Source organism: Oxyura jamaicensis, chromosome 27, assembly GCF_011077185.1.
Source record: "Oxyura jamaicensis isolate SHBP4307 breed ruddy duck chromosome 27, BPBGC_Ojam_1.0, whole genome shotgun sequence".
In the NCBI taxonomy this organism is placed as follows: domain Eukaryota; kingdom Metazoa; phylum Chordata; class Aves; order Anseriformes; family Anatidae; genus Oxyura; species Oxyura jamaicensis.
Window position 1 is genome coordinate 1085093 of NC_048919.1, and position 14864 is coordinate 1099956.

Consider the following 14864-nt stretch of genomic DNA (forward strand, 5'->3'; position numbering starts at 1 on the left):
AGTGTCATCCTGCCTGCCTGGGGCTCGGGCCCCAGCATGTGTCACCCGCGTGCTTGTGCACGGAGAGGTCCCGGCAGGTGCTGGAGCAGGGCAAGGTGGCAGGAGAGAAGATGAAGTCTTCCTTCCCCTCTCTCCTGGCCCTTGGCTGAGCTTTCCAGAGCAACTAGGCCCTCCTGGGCCTGGCCCCCAGCAGCCTGCATCCAGCTGAAAGCCCTTTACCCTGAGCTCCAGGGAGGAGCAGCCACAGCTTGGTGTTAAATGTGCCCATGAAACCAGAACGGCCCAGATTTGTGGTGATTTCACTGGGAAAAGTCTTAATCGTTATTATTATATATTTTTAATGCTGCTAGCACCACTACCTGCTGCTCAGCAGGGACCCTTCCCTCCCAGCATGAGCAGCACCATGAGGCCACTGCGGCTCAGGCAAGGGCTGGCGGCAGCCCCTGCCTAACCTGGGCTGAGATATAGGACCTGGCCCTACAGAACAGCCCTGGAAAGCCATGTCCACTTTGGCATCACTGAGATGCACCAGGTGAGATGGGCACCTGCCCAGAAGCTGCAGCAGGAGAGCAGGGGATGATGGAGCCGCACCACCACGTCACCTCTGCTGCTGCCCCTTGATCTGAAAAGTCATGGAGCCCGTCCCATCCCAGGGATGCTGTGACCAGACCTCCTGAGTACCTTCTCAGCAGCTGGGAAGGGCTTCCAGCACGCTGTTCTGATGAGATGAGGGGAGTGGGGGAAATCATCCCACCAGGCTTTGGCTGCTATGGCTCTAAACAGGGAAGGATGAGGCACCAGGAGCTGCGTACCAGGTTCCCCACGGTCAGCACATTCTCAAACTCCTCCGTCATAGGGTAGTGTTCCATGGCCATGAAGAGCGTGTTGAGCACGATGCATATGGTGATGCCCAGGTCCACGAAGGGGTCCATCACCACCAGCTTGACAAACTCCTTCAGCTTCAGCCATGGAAGGCAGCAGTCCCAGATCAGGAACGTGTGAGCAAATTTGTACCACCAAGGCGGGCACTTCTGGTGAGCCTCCTCCAGCTCTGAGGGCAGGAAGGAAAAACTGACATCAGCCTGGGCTTCCTCTGCCCTCCCCTGGGTGGGCCAAGTGCAAACCCACCAGAAAAGACCTCTGCTGAGGTCCTGGATCCAGCCCTAGGCAACCTACAGGATGCATTTGGGGGCTGAAAGGAGGTGCCTGGGCACAGTGGCTCTGTGGGAGGGCAGGGCTGAGAAGCCCGGCGCTGCCAAGCCTGAAGCACTTTTTGCTAAAGTTAAGACAGGAGCTCTTGGGAAACTGCTCAACAGCTCTTGATTTACTCCGAAGACTGCTGTAATCAACTGCAATCCCATTATTCTGCATGAGAAATTGTATGATTTCCTCTGGGCAGCACCCTCGTGAGATAGGATGAAGTACCTTGCTTGAAAACCACTGCAGTATATCAACCCCATACGGAGACCCTGGACCCAGAGCTGCCCCTTGCATGGGGCTGGAGATGTGTGACAGCCCCTGGCACATACTGAGCATCCCCTGCCCACCCACCCACCCTGGTCGGGCTCAAATAGCTGGTGCATGGAGTCTGCGCCCTGGCGAGGACGTACCTTCCACAGCATTGGAGATGACACTGATGGCACTCCCCACTCTCTTTTCAAGGCCTGGCCCGTCTTGGTTGCCCACGGTGAGGTGGTTGTGGTCTGATTTCTCCGTCTCATTGCCTGGGTTGAACTAGAAGAGGAGGCCACAGGGGATGACTGCGTTTTTAATGCACTTAAAGGTTGAGAAGACAAAAAAAAAAAAAAAAAGGGCATGGGGGCATGGTCTAGAGAGACCTTGGGGTGCAATGTGAGAGCTGCAGTTGGGCTGCAGAACAGCTGCTAGGACCCACTATAAAGTGGGCACTTCTAAGAGAGCTTTGGGGTTGCATTGGGGCATGGCACCCTGCACTGCACTCTGTTGGTTGGGGAGGCTGGGACGGAACACCTACTTCAATCACCGTGGCGGACCGCTCCAGCACCACCTTGGGGACCACTTGCCCATTGCAGTCCTTTGCCTTGTCCTGGTCACTGTTCAGGTCCGAGTCGCTCTTCTTCTCGGCCGTGCTGCTGCGCAGGGAGCCACTGCTGGACCGCCTTTCCTGCAACTGCAGCCACCCACATATCCATCACCCACACATCTGCCACCTTCCCAGAACCTCTGCAGGGCATCATACTATGGAGGGGGATGAATTGCGCGCGGCAGTTCGCGCAGGCAGGGCAAGCAAGGAGGGCAGAGGGATCCCCCTGCCCCTAAGAACACCTCAACTGATGACTTTCGACCACTAGCTAGGCCACTATGGCCCTCGCTAGGCAGAGAGCTCGCGCTAGAAAGTCTGTAGCTACCCAGACGGAGTGCCCGCTCAGAAATGCGGCAGTGCAGGTCTCTGGATGCAGGGAGTGCCAGAGCCTGCTGCTGCCATCTGTGGGAGGCGGAGATACTGTGTGTGTGAGGTGAGAGCAGGTGGACGACCTGGTCCACCTGGTGGCAGAGCTCAAGGAGGAGGTGGAGAGGTTGAGGGCCATCAGGGAGTGCGAGCGGGAGATAGACTGGTGGAGCAACTCCCTGCAAGGCCTGAAGGAGAGGCACCGGGGTGAGACTCCCTTAATGGGGATGGACCCCCTGCCCGGTCACTGTCGGGCAGAGAGAGGGGACCTAGGAGTTGAGGAGGAATGGAGACAGGTCCCTGCTCGACGTTGCAGGAAACTCTCCCCACCACCTGCCCCACCTTCCCAGGTGCCCTTACACAACAGGTTTGAGGCCCTGGAGCTCGAGAGAGCGGTGGATGAGGGTGTGACAGAAAAGTTAACCAGGAAGCCTAGGGCGAGGAAGTCTGCTCCACGCCTCAAGACTGCTCCCACCAAGAAGGAAAGAAGGATGATCGTTGTGGGCGACTCCCTTCTCAGAGGAACGGAGGGCTCTATCTGTTGGCCCGACCCCACCTGTAGGGAGGTCTGCTGCCTCCCTGGGGCCAGGGTCAGGGATGTTGCCAGAAAGCTTCCCAGCCTGGTTCGCCCCTCCGATTACTACCCGCGACTGATAGTCCAGGCTGACAGTGATACCATTGATGAGAGAAGCCTGGAGGCTATCAAACGGGACTTCAGGGGACTGGGACAGTTAGTGGACAGAGTGGGAGTACAGGTGGTGTTTTCATCCATTCCTACAGTGTCAGGGAATGGTTCAGAGAGGACACGAAAAGCCCACCTGATAAACATGTGGCTCAGAGGTTGGTGCCAACACAGAAGTTTTGGGTTCTTTGACCACGGGGCGCTCTACTCGGCACCCGGCCTGATGGCCGCAGATGGGTCCCAACTGTCCCCAAGGGGAAAACGGATCCTGGCCCAGGAGCTGGCAAGGCTCATTGAGAGGGCTTTAAACTAGGTAAGAAGGGGGGTGGGGATGAAACAAAGCCTGTTGGAGGTGTGCCAGGGGGAACAGTGGCAAGGCTGGGGGAGAAGGCTAAGGCCCAGCTGAAGTGCATTTACACTAATGCACGCTGGGCAACAAGCAGGAGGAGCTGGAAGCCATTGCGCAGCACGCAGGCTATGACTTGGTTGCCATCACGGAAATGTGGTGGGACCACTCTCATGACTGGAGTGCTGCAATGACTGGCTATAGGCTCTTCAGAAGGGACAGGCAGCATGGAAGGGGTGGTGGAGTGGCTCTCTATATTAGTGTTTTGATGTCATTGAACTTGAGGCTGGGAATGACAAGGTGGAGTCGCTATGGGTTAGGATCAGCAGAAAGGCCAACAAGGGAAGCATCCTGGTGGGGGTCTGTTATAGACCGCCAAACCAGGATGAGGAGACAGATGAGGAGTTCTACAGGCAGCTGGCAGAAGTTGTGAAATCATCAGTGCTTGTTGTTGTGGGGGATTTTAACTTCCCAGACATATCCTGGAAACACAACACAGCCCAGAGAAAGCAGTCCAGGAGGTTTCTGGAGAGCGTGGAAGGACTTCCTGATGCAGCTGGTTGGCGAGCCTACCAGGGGAGGTGCCCCACTAGACCTTCTGTTCACTAACAGAGAAGGACTGGTGGGAGATGTGGTGGTCGGGGGCTGTCTTGGGCAGAGTGACCACAACATGGTAGAATTCTCGATACTTGGCGAAGCCAGGAAGGGGATCAGTGAAACCACTGTCTTGGACTTCCGGAGGGCTGACTTTGAGCTGTTCAAGACACCGGTTGGCAGAATCCCTTGGGAGGCGGTTCTGAAAGACAGAGGAGCCCAGGAAGGCTGGGCGCTCTTCAAGAAAGAAATCTTAATGGCTCAGGAGCGGTCTGTCCCCACGTGCCCAAAGACGAGCCGGCGCGGAAGAAGACTGGCCTGGCTGAACAGAGAGCTGTGGCTCGAGCTTAGGAGAAAAAAGAGGGTTTATGATCTTTGGAAAAGAGGGCGGGCCACTCAGGGGGACTACAAGGATGTTGCGAGGTGGTGCAGGGACAAAATTAGAAAGGCCAAAGCTCATCTGGAGCTCAATCTGGCTACTGCTGTTAAAGACAACAAAAAATGTTTTTATAAATACATCAATACCAAAAGGAGGACTAAGGAGAATTTCCACCCCTTACTGGATGTGGGGGGAAACTTAGTAACCAGAGATGAGGAAAAAGCTGAGGTGCTTAATGCCTTCTTTGCCTCAGTCTTTAACAGCAAAACCAGTTGTTCTCTGGATGCCCAGTACCCTCAGCTGGTGGAAGGGGATGGGGAGCAGAATGTGGCCACCACAATCCACGAGGAAATGGTTGGCGACCTGCTACAGCATTTGGATGTACACAAGTCGATGGGGCCGGATGGGATCCACCCGAGGGTCCTGAGCTGGCCAAGTCGCTTTCCATCATTTATCAGCAGTCCTGGCTACCGGGGGAGGTCCCACTTGACTGGTGGCTAACAAACGTGACGCCCATCTACAAGAAGGGCCGGAGGGTAGACCCGGAAAACTATAGGCCTGTTAGTTTAACATCAGTACCAGGGAAGCTCATGGAGCAGATTATCTTGGGTGTCATCATGCGGCACTTGCAGGGCAACCAGGCGATCAGGCCTAGTCAGCATGGGTTTATGAAGGGCAGGTCCTGCTTGACTAACCTGATCTCCTTCTATGACAAGGTGACACGCTTAGTGGATGAGGGAAAGGCTTTGGATGTGGTCTACCTTGACTTCAGTAAGGCGTTTGACACCGTTCCCCACAGCATTCTCCTCAGGAAACTGGCTGCTCATGGCTTGGACTGGCGTACACTTCGTTGGGTTAAAAACTGTCTGGATGGCCAGGCCCAGAGAGTTGTGGTGAATGGAGTCAAATCCAGTTGGAGGCTGGTCACTAGTGGAGTCCCCCAGGGCTTGGTACTGGGGCCAGTCCTCTTTAACATCTTCATCGATGATCTGGACGAGGGGATCGAGTGCACCCTCAGCAAGTTTGCAGACGACACCAAGTTAGGTGCGTGTGTCGATCTGCTCGAGGGTAGGATGATCTGGATAGGCTGGACCGATGGGCTGAGGCCAACAGTGTGAAGTTCAACAAGGCCAAGTGCCGGGTCCTGCACCTGGGACACAACAACCCCAAGCAACACAACAGGCTGGGAGATGTGTGGTTAGAAAGCTGCCTGTCAGAGAAGGACCTGGGAGCATTGGTTGACAGTCGGCTGAATATGAGCCAGCAGTGTGCTCAGGTGGCCAAGAAGGCCAGCAGCTTCCTGACTTGCATAAGAAACAGCGTGGCCTGCAGCTCCAGGGAAGTGATTGTCCCCCTGTACTTGGCTCTGGTGAGGCCGCACCTTGAGTACTGCGTTCAGTTTTGGGCCCCTCACTACAAGAAGGACATGGAGGTGCTTGAGTGAGTCCAGAGAAGGGCTACGAAGCTGGTGAGGGGTCTGGAGAACAAGTCTTACGAGGAATGGCTGAGGGAGCTGGGACTGTTTCGCCTGGAGAAGAGGAGGCTCAGGGGCGACCTTATTGCACTCTACAGGTACCTGAAAGGAGGCTGTAGCGAGGTGGGGGTTGGTCTATTCTCCTACGTGCCTGGTGACAGGATGAGGGGGAATGGGCTAAAGTTGCACCAGGGGAGGTTTAGGTTGGATATTAGGAAGAACTTCTTTACTGAATGGGTTGTTAGTCACTGGAATAGGCTGCCCAGGGAAGTGGTTGAGTCACCATCCCTGGAAGTCTTTAAAAGACGTTTAGATGTAGAGCTTAGGGATATGGTTTAGTGCAAGATTTGTTAGCGTTAGGTTAGAGGTTGGACTCGGTGATCTTGGAGGTCTCTTCCAACCTAGACTATTCTGTGATTCTGTGATTCTGTGAATTGAATCCTAAAACTGTCCTGAGCGAGGACTTTGTGACCCCAAAGTCTGCTGCTGCAAGATCTGGGCAAAGATGAGCTCATCAGGAAGCTCATATCCTAACGATCAGTGACGAGGAATAGCTATTGGCAACAGTTCAGCAGCACATGCCTGAGGTTGCCAGCCTTTCCTTCTCAATGCATACCCCACCACACTAAGCCAAGGTGAATAATTCATAAGGATGAAACTATGCAAAACCTCTAATTTCTGTCTTGTGGGAAATTTTAATCTTTGAAATGTGCTTTCATCTCAAATGGAAAGAGAAGCAATCTCTTCTGGGGTCTTGGTGAAATGGGATGTTCAAGACTTTTGGACTTGCACTGAAATTGGGAATGACTGGGTCAGAATTTCAAAACTTTTTCCAGAAGTTGGTTTACAATTTTTTCATTTGCACATTTTGTTGTTTCATTCTGTTTTCTCTGACAGTGATATTAATATTTGAAGTTTGCAATGACCACTGGTAGCATGTCGTGGCAGAGCATGAACCTCTCTCCCTCCCTGTGGCTGCATTACATTGGGATTTCCATGCTTGCTCACTGGATATTAATGGATCCAAGTGCCCATTTCTCATAGGTGCTCTGTCCTCCCTCTCAGCCAGTTCCCTCCATCTTCTCCTTTATTCTAGGTGACAATCAATGAGAATCATCCCTTTATAAAGCCTTTGGGCAACTCGCTGATTGATGTGTCCAGGGAACTAGCCAGGGCACCAGCTTCACACCCAGGCCTGGAGTCCCCATCCCTGGGGCTGGGCATGCTCAGACCCATCCTGTGAACAGCAGCAGCCTGATAAGAGCAAGCCACTTCCTTGGAGGATGCTGTGGCTCAGCACAGATAAACAAAGAGAGAGAGAGAGAGGCTCTAGAGAGAGGAAAACCCTGCTTTGTATCTCTCTCTACATGTGAGGAAGCTGGTCTTTGGCCCAGACTAATGATTAGATTTACAGACACGTCTCCTGCAGATGTTGCTGACGTACACCAAAAAGATGACTAGAGAGAAAATGTCTGAGCAGCAGCGTCAAACATCAGAGAAGCTCTTGCTCACATTTTTGTAGGTGTATTGTGCTGAAGAGAGAACCCCATGGACCAGAAAGAGGATAAGATAACACCCAGAACTGCAATGGAACAAACAGATGGACACCAGGTGCCTCCAGAGACCACCTGATAATGCCACCTGAGATGAATATCAGTGCAAACCCTGCTGTAGATGTGCACGTGTTGGGGCACAGCTCAAGGCTGGACCCCAAAAACCGTCTCTCTGCTCCTGTAAGGACACCAGGACCTCCCTGGGTAAGATTCAGGGTCTCTTGGGTCTTCTATTTCCAGTGTTGGTCAAAATTCATCAAACTTTGCTGCAACTGCCCTATCTCTCGAGTGGTTCTTTCATGCCCTGATTGTAACCTGCCCCTGCAGGCTCTCTGCTAGGTTTCCTGCTCTTGATGTGCTGCAGAAGGACCTATTATTAGTTCTGGTGTCCTTCCTGCCTTGTTTCTCACCTCATCTTTCAAGCTGTGCTGGACCTGTGCTGCACCTCTCTGCTGCCTCCCAGTGCTCCTTTTGTTGGTCTTTGGATGTGGGAATTTAATATTTTCTGCCATTTATTCCTGTCATGCCCCCCCCCCCCCGCCCAAGGAGAATATGTCAACTTTTGGATTCAGCTGGTGACCCCAAAATAGGTACTCAGTTCTAACCTTTGCTTGGTAGGGAGCAAGTGGGGCTTATTCTTAGATTTTACGGAAATAGGAGTATCACCACACTTGTCACTGCCTCTCCTTTTCTCCCTTTATTTCTAAGGTCCCTCACTGTGGCCTCAATGCTTTCCACCAACCTGCTTCTCTTGCTCCTCCTGGTGCTTCTTCAGCTGCTCCATGAGTTGCTGAAATTCCTCCTCCTTTTGCTGCGCCTCCAGCATTGTGGCATCGTTTTGTTCCGCATAGGCCATGGCCACCACAGCCAGAATGAGGTTGATGAGGTAGAAGGAACCCAGGAATATAACCACCACGAAGAAGATCATGTATGTCTTCCCTGCTGCACGCAGGGTCTGCAGGAAGGGGAGGAACAGGCTGTCACACCTCCTCAGCATGGTTTCAGTTTGGTGGTAATGAATGAGAATCCTTGCTCTGGAAATCCTCCCATTCATGGTAGTGATATAAGATTTTGCTCCCATTTTCCCTGAGGGCTGCTCGCTGCCCAGCTGACCTTCCTGCAGTCCACAGCAGTGGGTTAGGATTGGTGTGGAAAGGCTGGAGGTCTTGGCAAAGCCATCCACACAGCCCTGTGCCCACCGGCAGCCCGGGGCAGGCGTGCATAGAGATGTGGCTGACATTTGCAGACCTGCACCTCCGGGACAGAGGCTGATGTTCCAGAGCCCGACTGCTCAAGTCTCATCCTTGGGACAAGTTCTTCTCTAACTCTGCATCTGGGTGCCATTGCCTCCAGAGGACACAGGCACTGGCTTGCCCTTCTTATCTAATCAGTCCTGGAGACAGGGCCGCATCCATTTGGCCAGGGGAATTTTGTGGTGTCTGCAGCTTCTACCTATAGGATACCTCAATCCGGGGTACAACCAACCTAAGGGAGAGGGTAAGGGGGGATAACTATCTCAAGCTGGAGATGTACCAGATACTCCTGTAAATCCCTGATTTCCCTGATATGCTGACAGCACTCCTGAAGCATACCTGGGCTTTGAAAGCATCCTGCACCGCTCAGGGTGGGGAGCTGGACAGGACCATGCCCCATCTCTGCTGATCCTCATTAGTTCCCTGAACTAACAGTCCCACAAGTAGCCAACCAAGTGACTTTTTACCTGTCCTAGGCTGAGGCAGCATTGAAGCGAGAGTATTTACATGGAAGGAGTAAATATACAAAATAAATGAAATAAAAGTTGAGGTCAGTGCCCAGAGGGATGGATGACTGAAGCCATGCACTGGGGTCCCATGAGCACCTACCAGCTGGAAGAGGTTCTCCCAAAAGTCCTGTGTCATAAGGCGGAACAGTGCCAGGAAAGCCCAGCTGAAGGTGTCGTAGCTGGTGTAGCCATAGTTGGGGTTCCTCCCCGCCTTCATGCACTCATATCCCTCAGGGCACTTCCTGCCAAAGGGAAGCCGGCGTCAGGCCCTGTCACTGCCCCGTGTGCACCCTCAGCCTGCAGAGTGGTTTGGGTTCCAAGGGATCCTTAAAGACCATCCAGATGTCTGCCACAGGCCATTTTTCCCTGGATCATGTTGATCAAAGCCCCACCAACCCAACACTGAACACTTGCAGTGACAGGGCATACACTGCTTTTCTGGGCGGCCTGTTCCAATGGGCTGCTTGTTCCATCTTGCAGGTGGGAACATGCTATGTTTTCTGTGGCAGAAACATGCCCACAAGGGTGCCATTGACATGCCCAGACTGTTCAGTGGTCCTGCAGGCTGCCTTGACCTCACCCCAGGGAGCCAGAGGGGACCTAGGCCAGCAGCATGAGCTGCACTCACCCAGCATCGCTGCTGTTCCCGCAGAGCAGGGCATCGAGCGCTCCCTCCAGAAAGTAGAAATTTGCTTCACAGATGGGAAAGAGCAAGACACAGGAAAAAAATAAATAAACAAACAAACAAACAAAAAACAAACATTGACTTTCAAGTTCTTGGCAGCTCCTCACGGTCAGGGAAACCATCCCAGCTCCCAGCTCTGGGCTCTGGGCTGTCTCCTGGCTGCTGACTTTGCTATCTGTGCTGCACTACTTGGCGCCAGCTCAGACCTCACGGCATTTTTTCACCTGCCCAGCTGGATGGCTCCAAGCCCACATAGAGGCTCTGGAAACAGCCAAGTGGCAGGGCCAGGCCTCATGGGAAGGTGGGCTAGCAGATGGTCAAAGGGACATTGGCAGCACAGGTGTTCACAGGGATGGATGAAAGCACTGGGAGGTGACAGGGCTTACATGAGCGAACGCTGGGACCTCTGCAGATTGGCAGCCTGGGATCTAAAAAGCCTGGGGAAATGGTCCATGGCCATCACCTTCATCCTGCTGCTCCCATCCCAACAAGCCCCTCCCTGGTGGAAAACCCCGCCTGCTCGCAGACATGAGACCAGAATTCCTTAAAGCTCAGCCCTCCAGCTCAGGCACAGACCCACAGCCACAGGAGCTGCCAAGATGTGCCACCACCAGTCACCTGCCCCCAAGGACATGGAGATGAGCCCCTCGAGACAACCACCCATGGCCTCAAGCATCACCTAGCACAACTGGGACCCACACTGGGATTTCTGGAGCTTCCTAGGAGCATACCTGGCCATGCTTGCCTTCTTGCAACCCAGCTTTTATTTAATCTCTGTGGGAAGTGTTGTCCCACTCATGGAGCTCCAGGCAATGTGATTTTGGCCTGGCCCCAGGAGCTGCTAACCTGAAGGCACAGCCACAGGGTGCTGTTGCTATCTGCACTGCACTCATTAGATTCTATATATTGAATTTGCACCCCTGCATAGAAGCCTTCCTGTAATTAATGCCAGAGCTACTTCCACAGCTGGTCAAAACAGCTCAGCTGTGTCGTAACCCAACCTTCTGCTGAGCTTTGAGTGCCCAAAATGGGATGTGAAACTTCTCTGTTAGAGACCATCCCCAAGGCATAGCTTGCTCTAGGCAAATCTGCTTTCAGTCTGTGACCCGTGTGGATTTTCCCAAGTGTTTTCCAACACAATATTGCTTGTTTTGGATGCTGCTTCCTTCTTTTTTTTTTTTTTTTTTTTTTTTTTTTTTTTTTTTTTTTTTTTTGTGACTGGGTCTGGCAAGTGCTCAGCTTGGTTGCACAAGGTGAGGTTTAGTCAGAAGTTCAAAGTCAGAGCCTGTGTTTGGGGCTGGGCTTTTCCCAGGGTCTGGGAGAAAGAAGGAGTTGGGAGGAAAAAAAAGGAATAAAGTCACAATTAGTCAAAAGTCCATTCCATAGGAAAACAACAATTAAAGGCAAATGAAAACCTTTCTGACAGGTTCTCCATTTTGATTTGTTTACATTTTCAAGGAGTATTTTATAAAAACCAAGAAAAACAAGAAAAACTCACATCACTTTTTGGGCCAAACTCATTTCTAAGAAGTGGTAGTAATGTAGCAAACATGAAGACCTGTCCAAGGACCCGTGCTTGATCCCACCTCTCCTCCTTTCCGTCCTGTCAGCTGTCACAGTGTGGCACACTGTGCTAGCTGGAGGCAGAGGTACTTGGGGAAGGACCCTGCTCTGAAGCAATAGTGAAAATGGGAAATGTCACTCCTGCATCCCTCTGGTTGTCCACCCCAAGTCCCATCTCCTCCTAGAAGGTTGCATCCCCCTGCTGTGACCAGACAGAGCAGTCATCCCCCAGAGCTCACACTGATGGGGAAGAGTGAGACCTTGCTATCACAGGGCAGAGGTGGAGATGCCGTTTTGTCCAGTTGCCTCCCTACCCTGCAACATTCCTGGAAGAGTCTGGCATGCCAAGGGAACTGCATTTTCCCTGACAAGGAGCATTTAAGCCCATCTGTCCATTCTCCAAGTATGCACATCCATCATTTCACCCACCATCCATATCTCCTTGCAAAACACAAACCCTGCTCAAGCACCTCAGTAGGAAGACCTATGAGAAAAAACCATCTTGGTCGGACATGGAGGAAGAGAGGGGTAAACCAAGGAGCAAGGAGTGTGATGTGCTCAATGGAGAAGGGGAGCAGCAAGCATTTACCTTCATCATTGATGTAGGCCTCAAAATCAAAGGTGCTGTTGCTGGTGAAGTTGCTGTCAATGCTGTCAGTGAAGTTGCCGTACAGCGTTGCATTGGCCAATGTGTCGTTGTCCAGCCCGAAGTCCCCCAGCAGGGTGTCATTGAGGGGGGGCCACCGCACGCACTTGTGCCGGAGGTTTCCCATGAAGAGCTGGAGGCCGATAAGGGCAAAGACACTCAGGCAGAAGACAGTGAGGATCATGACATCTGAAAGCTTCTTCACCGACTGGATGAGTGCCCCAACAATCGTCTTCAGCCCTAGGAGGGAGACGTTGCTGCTGAGCTAATTGCTGATTTGCTGCTCGTGGAGATCACACTATGGTGCTCCCCAGAGGGTCTGGATCTGGTGGGGATGCGCGGTATCACCAGTTTCACCCCAGGGACCCAGACCTACTGCCCTGCCCCATGCTGCATCCTGGCTACCCCTCTGTCCCACACATGGCTGGGCAGCATCGACCCTTCCCCAGATTTGTCCCCCTGGGAGGGGGGCGGCCAGGCCTTCCTGCACTAGCTTTGACCTCAGCATCACAACTCAAAGCCCATCCCATTTGGCTTTACACTTTTCCCAGATGCCCCAGTCTGGCCATTTTTGCCCCAAACCACCAGGACAGATCACTTTGCTGTGGCACATGGGGAAGCCATTTGCCAGCCTAGCTGGAAGATGCTCAGCACCACTCTTGGCTCTGGCTGCACAAAAGCCTCCATGGTCCAAAACCCTCGTGTGTGTTGTGGCCAGGAGCCCAGCTGGCCCATTCCAGGCAGAGAAACCCTCAGGCATCCAAGCAGAGGTGATGGAAGTGACCGTTTGCATTAAGCACCGGGATTAACTTGCTTCCTCCGCAGACGGTGGCAGGGAGGAAGCTTGCCCGCGGATCCTTGCTGGGCTTTTGATGAGGAATTGTCGTTCCTGTCTGAGTAGGTGATGGGTGACGCCAGGACATCCTGACTTTGGTCTTAAAGCAGCTCGGAGCAATGTGTATGGAGGCAGTTCTCCAAAGATGCAGGGTTTTTAGCCCTGTCATCATGCCAGTTCCTCCCTGCCCGAACTATTTAGGTAAAACCCTGTTCTCCAAGGGCTTGTCTATGTTGGGAAAACACTTAGGACAGCCGTTCAAAAACAGCTTATTTTTGAAACTGCTATTTCTGTAGAGCCTCTTGGGGGGATGTCATTCCAGAAATAAGAGCCCTGGGACCAAGAAAGAAGCTTACTTTTTCCTCAATGCAGTTTTTAGCCTGTTTGATGGAGGCAAAATAGAACCTTTCAAATAGGAACCCAAAAGATGTGGAAGCTACAGGAACAAGAGATGCAGCAGGATTTTTCCACCACAACAAATTATCACTCACAGCTCAACCTCACACTTCTTCTGGGGGTCTGATCTATGGTTTCTGTATGCTTCCACTGGCTGGTACTGACATGGGACATTGAAATGGTATCAGATGTGGGAAACTGACACCAGAGTTATTTGATAACAGGATCCCAATATATTTGGGTTGATATAAAATGCTCACTGCTTAGCACCACAGTCCACTAAATACCCCAACCCTGGCACAAGAGCAGCCAGCTGTGGGGGCAAAACTAGGCTTTATGAACCAGGTAAGAAGGGGGACAAGGATGAAATAAGGCTTGTTAGAGGTGTGCCAGGGGGAACAATGTCAGGGCCGTGGGAGAAGGCAATGGCCCAGCTGAAGTACATCTACACTAATGCATGCAGCATGGGCAACAAACAAGAGGAGCTGGAAGCCATTGTGCAGCAGGCAAGCTATGATTTGGTTGCCATCACTGAAATGTGGTGGTACCATTCCCAGACTGGAGTGCTGCAATGACTGGCTATAGGCTCTTCAGAAGGGACAGACAGCACAGAAGGGGTGATGGTGTGGCTCTCTATATTAGAGTGTTTTGATGCTGTGGAACTCTACACTGGCAATGATAAGGTTGAGTCTCTATGGGTTAGGATCAGCGGGAAGGCCAACAAGGCAAGCATCCTTGTGGGTGTATGTTACAGACCACCAAATCAGGATGAGGAGACAGATGAGGTGTTCTACAGGCAGCTAGCAGAAGTTGTGAAGTCATCAGCACTTGTTCTTGTGGGGGACTTCAACTTCCCAGACATATAATGGAAATAGAATACAGCTCAGAGGATGCAGTCTAGAAGGTTTCTGGAGAGCGTGGAAGAAAGTTTCCTGACACAGCTGGATAGTGAGGGAGGTGCCCTGCTAGACCTTCTGTTCACTAACAGAGAAGGACTGGTGGGAGATGTGGTGGTTGGGAGCTGTCTTGGACGGAGTGACCACAACTTGGTAGAGTTGTCTATTCTTGGCAAAGTCAGGAGGGGGATCAGTAAAACTGCTGTCTTGGACTTCCAGAGGGTAGACTTTGAGCTGTTCAGGACACTGGTTGGCAGAGTACCTTGGCAGGCAGTTCTGAAGGGCGTCTAGGAAGGCTGGGCACTTTTCAAGAAAGAAATCTTAATGGCTCAGGAGCGGTCTGTCCCCATGTGCTCAAAGACAAGCTGGTGCGGAAGAAGACCGGCCTGGCTGAACAGAGAGCTGTGGCTAGAGCTTATGAAAAAAAAAAAAAAAAAAGAGGGTTTATGATCTTTGGAAAAGATGGTGGGCCACTCAGAAGGATTATAAGGATGTTGTAAGGATGTGCGGGGACAAAATTAGAAAGGCCACAGCTTGTCTGGAGCTCAATCTGACTACTGCTGTTAAAGATAACAGAAAATGTTTTTATAAATATATTAACATGAAAAGAAGGACTATGGAGAAT

The 14864-nt window shown here is 52.1% G+C and overlaps 1 protein-coding gene across 8 annotated transcripts in view; it reads right to left on the reverse strand.

Moving 5' to 3' along the window:
* The window catches only part of SCN4A (sodium voltage-gated channel alpha subunit 4), a 48970-nt gene that overhangs the window by 18553 nt on the left and 15553 nt on the right, over nt 1-14864 (reverse strand). For all 8 annotated transcript variants that reach the window (XR_004756271.1, XM_035347432.1, XM_035347431.1 and 5 more), the window contains 7 exons: nt 12056-12352; nt 9847-9910; nt 9319-9460; nt 8199-8411; nt 1994-2149; nt 1611-1734; nt 813-1051 (listed from right to left, as the gene is read on the reverse strand). Coding sequence is in view for 7 of the 8 variants with exons in the window: in XM_035347432.1 (XP_035203323.1) it covers nt 813-1051; nt 1611-1734; nt 1994-2149; nt 8199-8411; nt 9319-9460; nt 9847-9910; nt 12056-12352 (1235 nt within the window). In the remaining variant the exon portion in view is untranslated. The remainder of the gene's footprint in view (nt 1-812; nt 1052-1610; nt 1735-1993; nt 2150-8198; nt 8412-9318; nt 9461-9846; nt 9911-12055; nt 12353-14864) is intronic.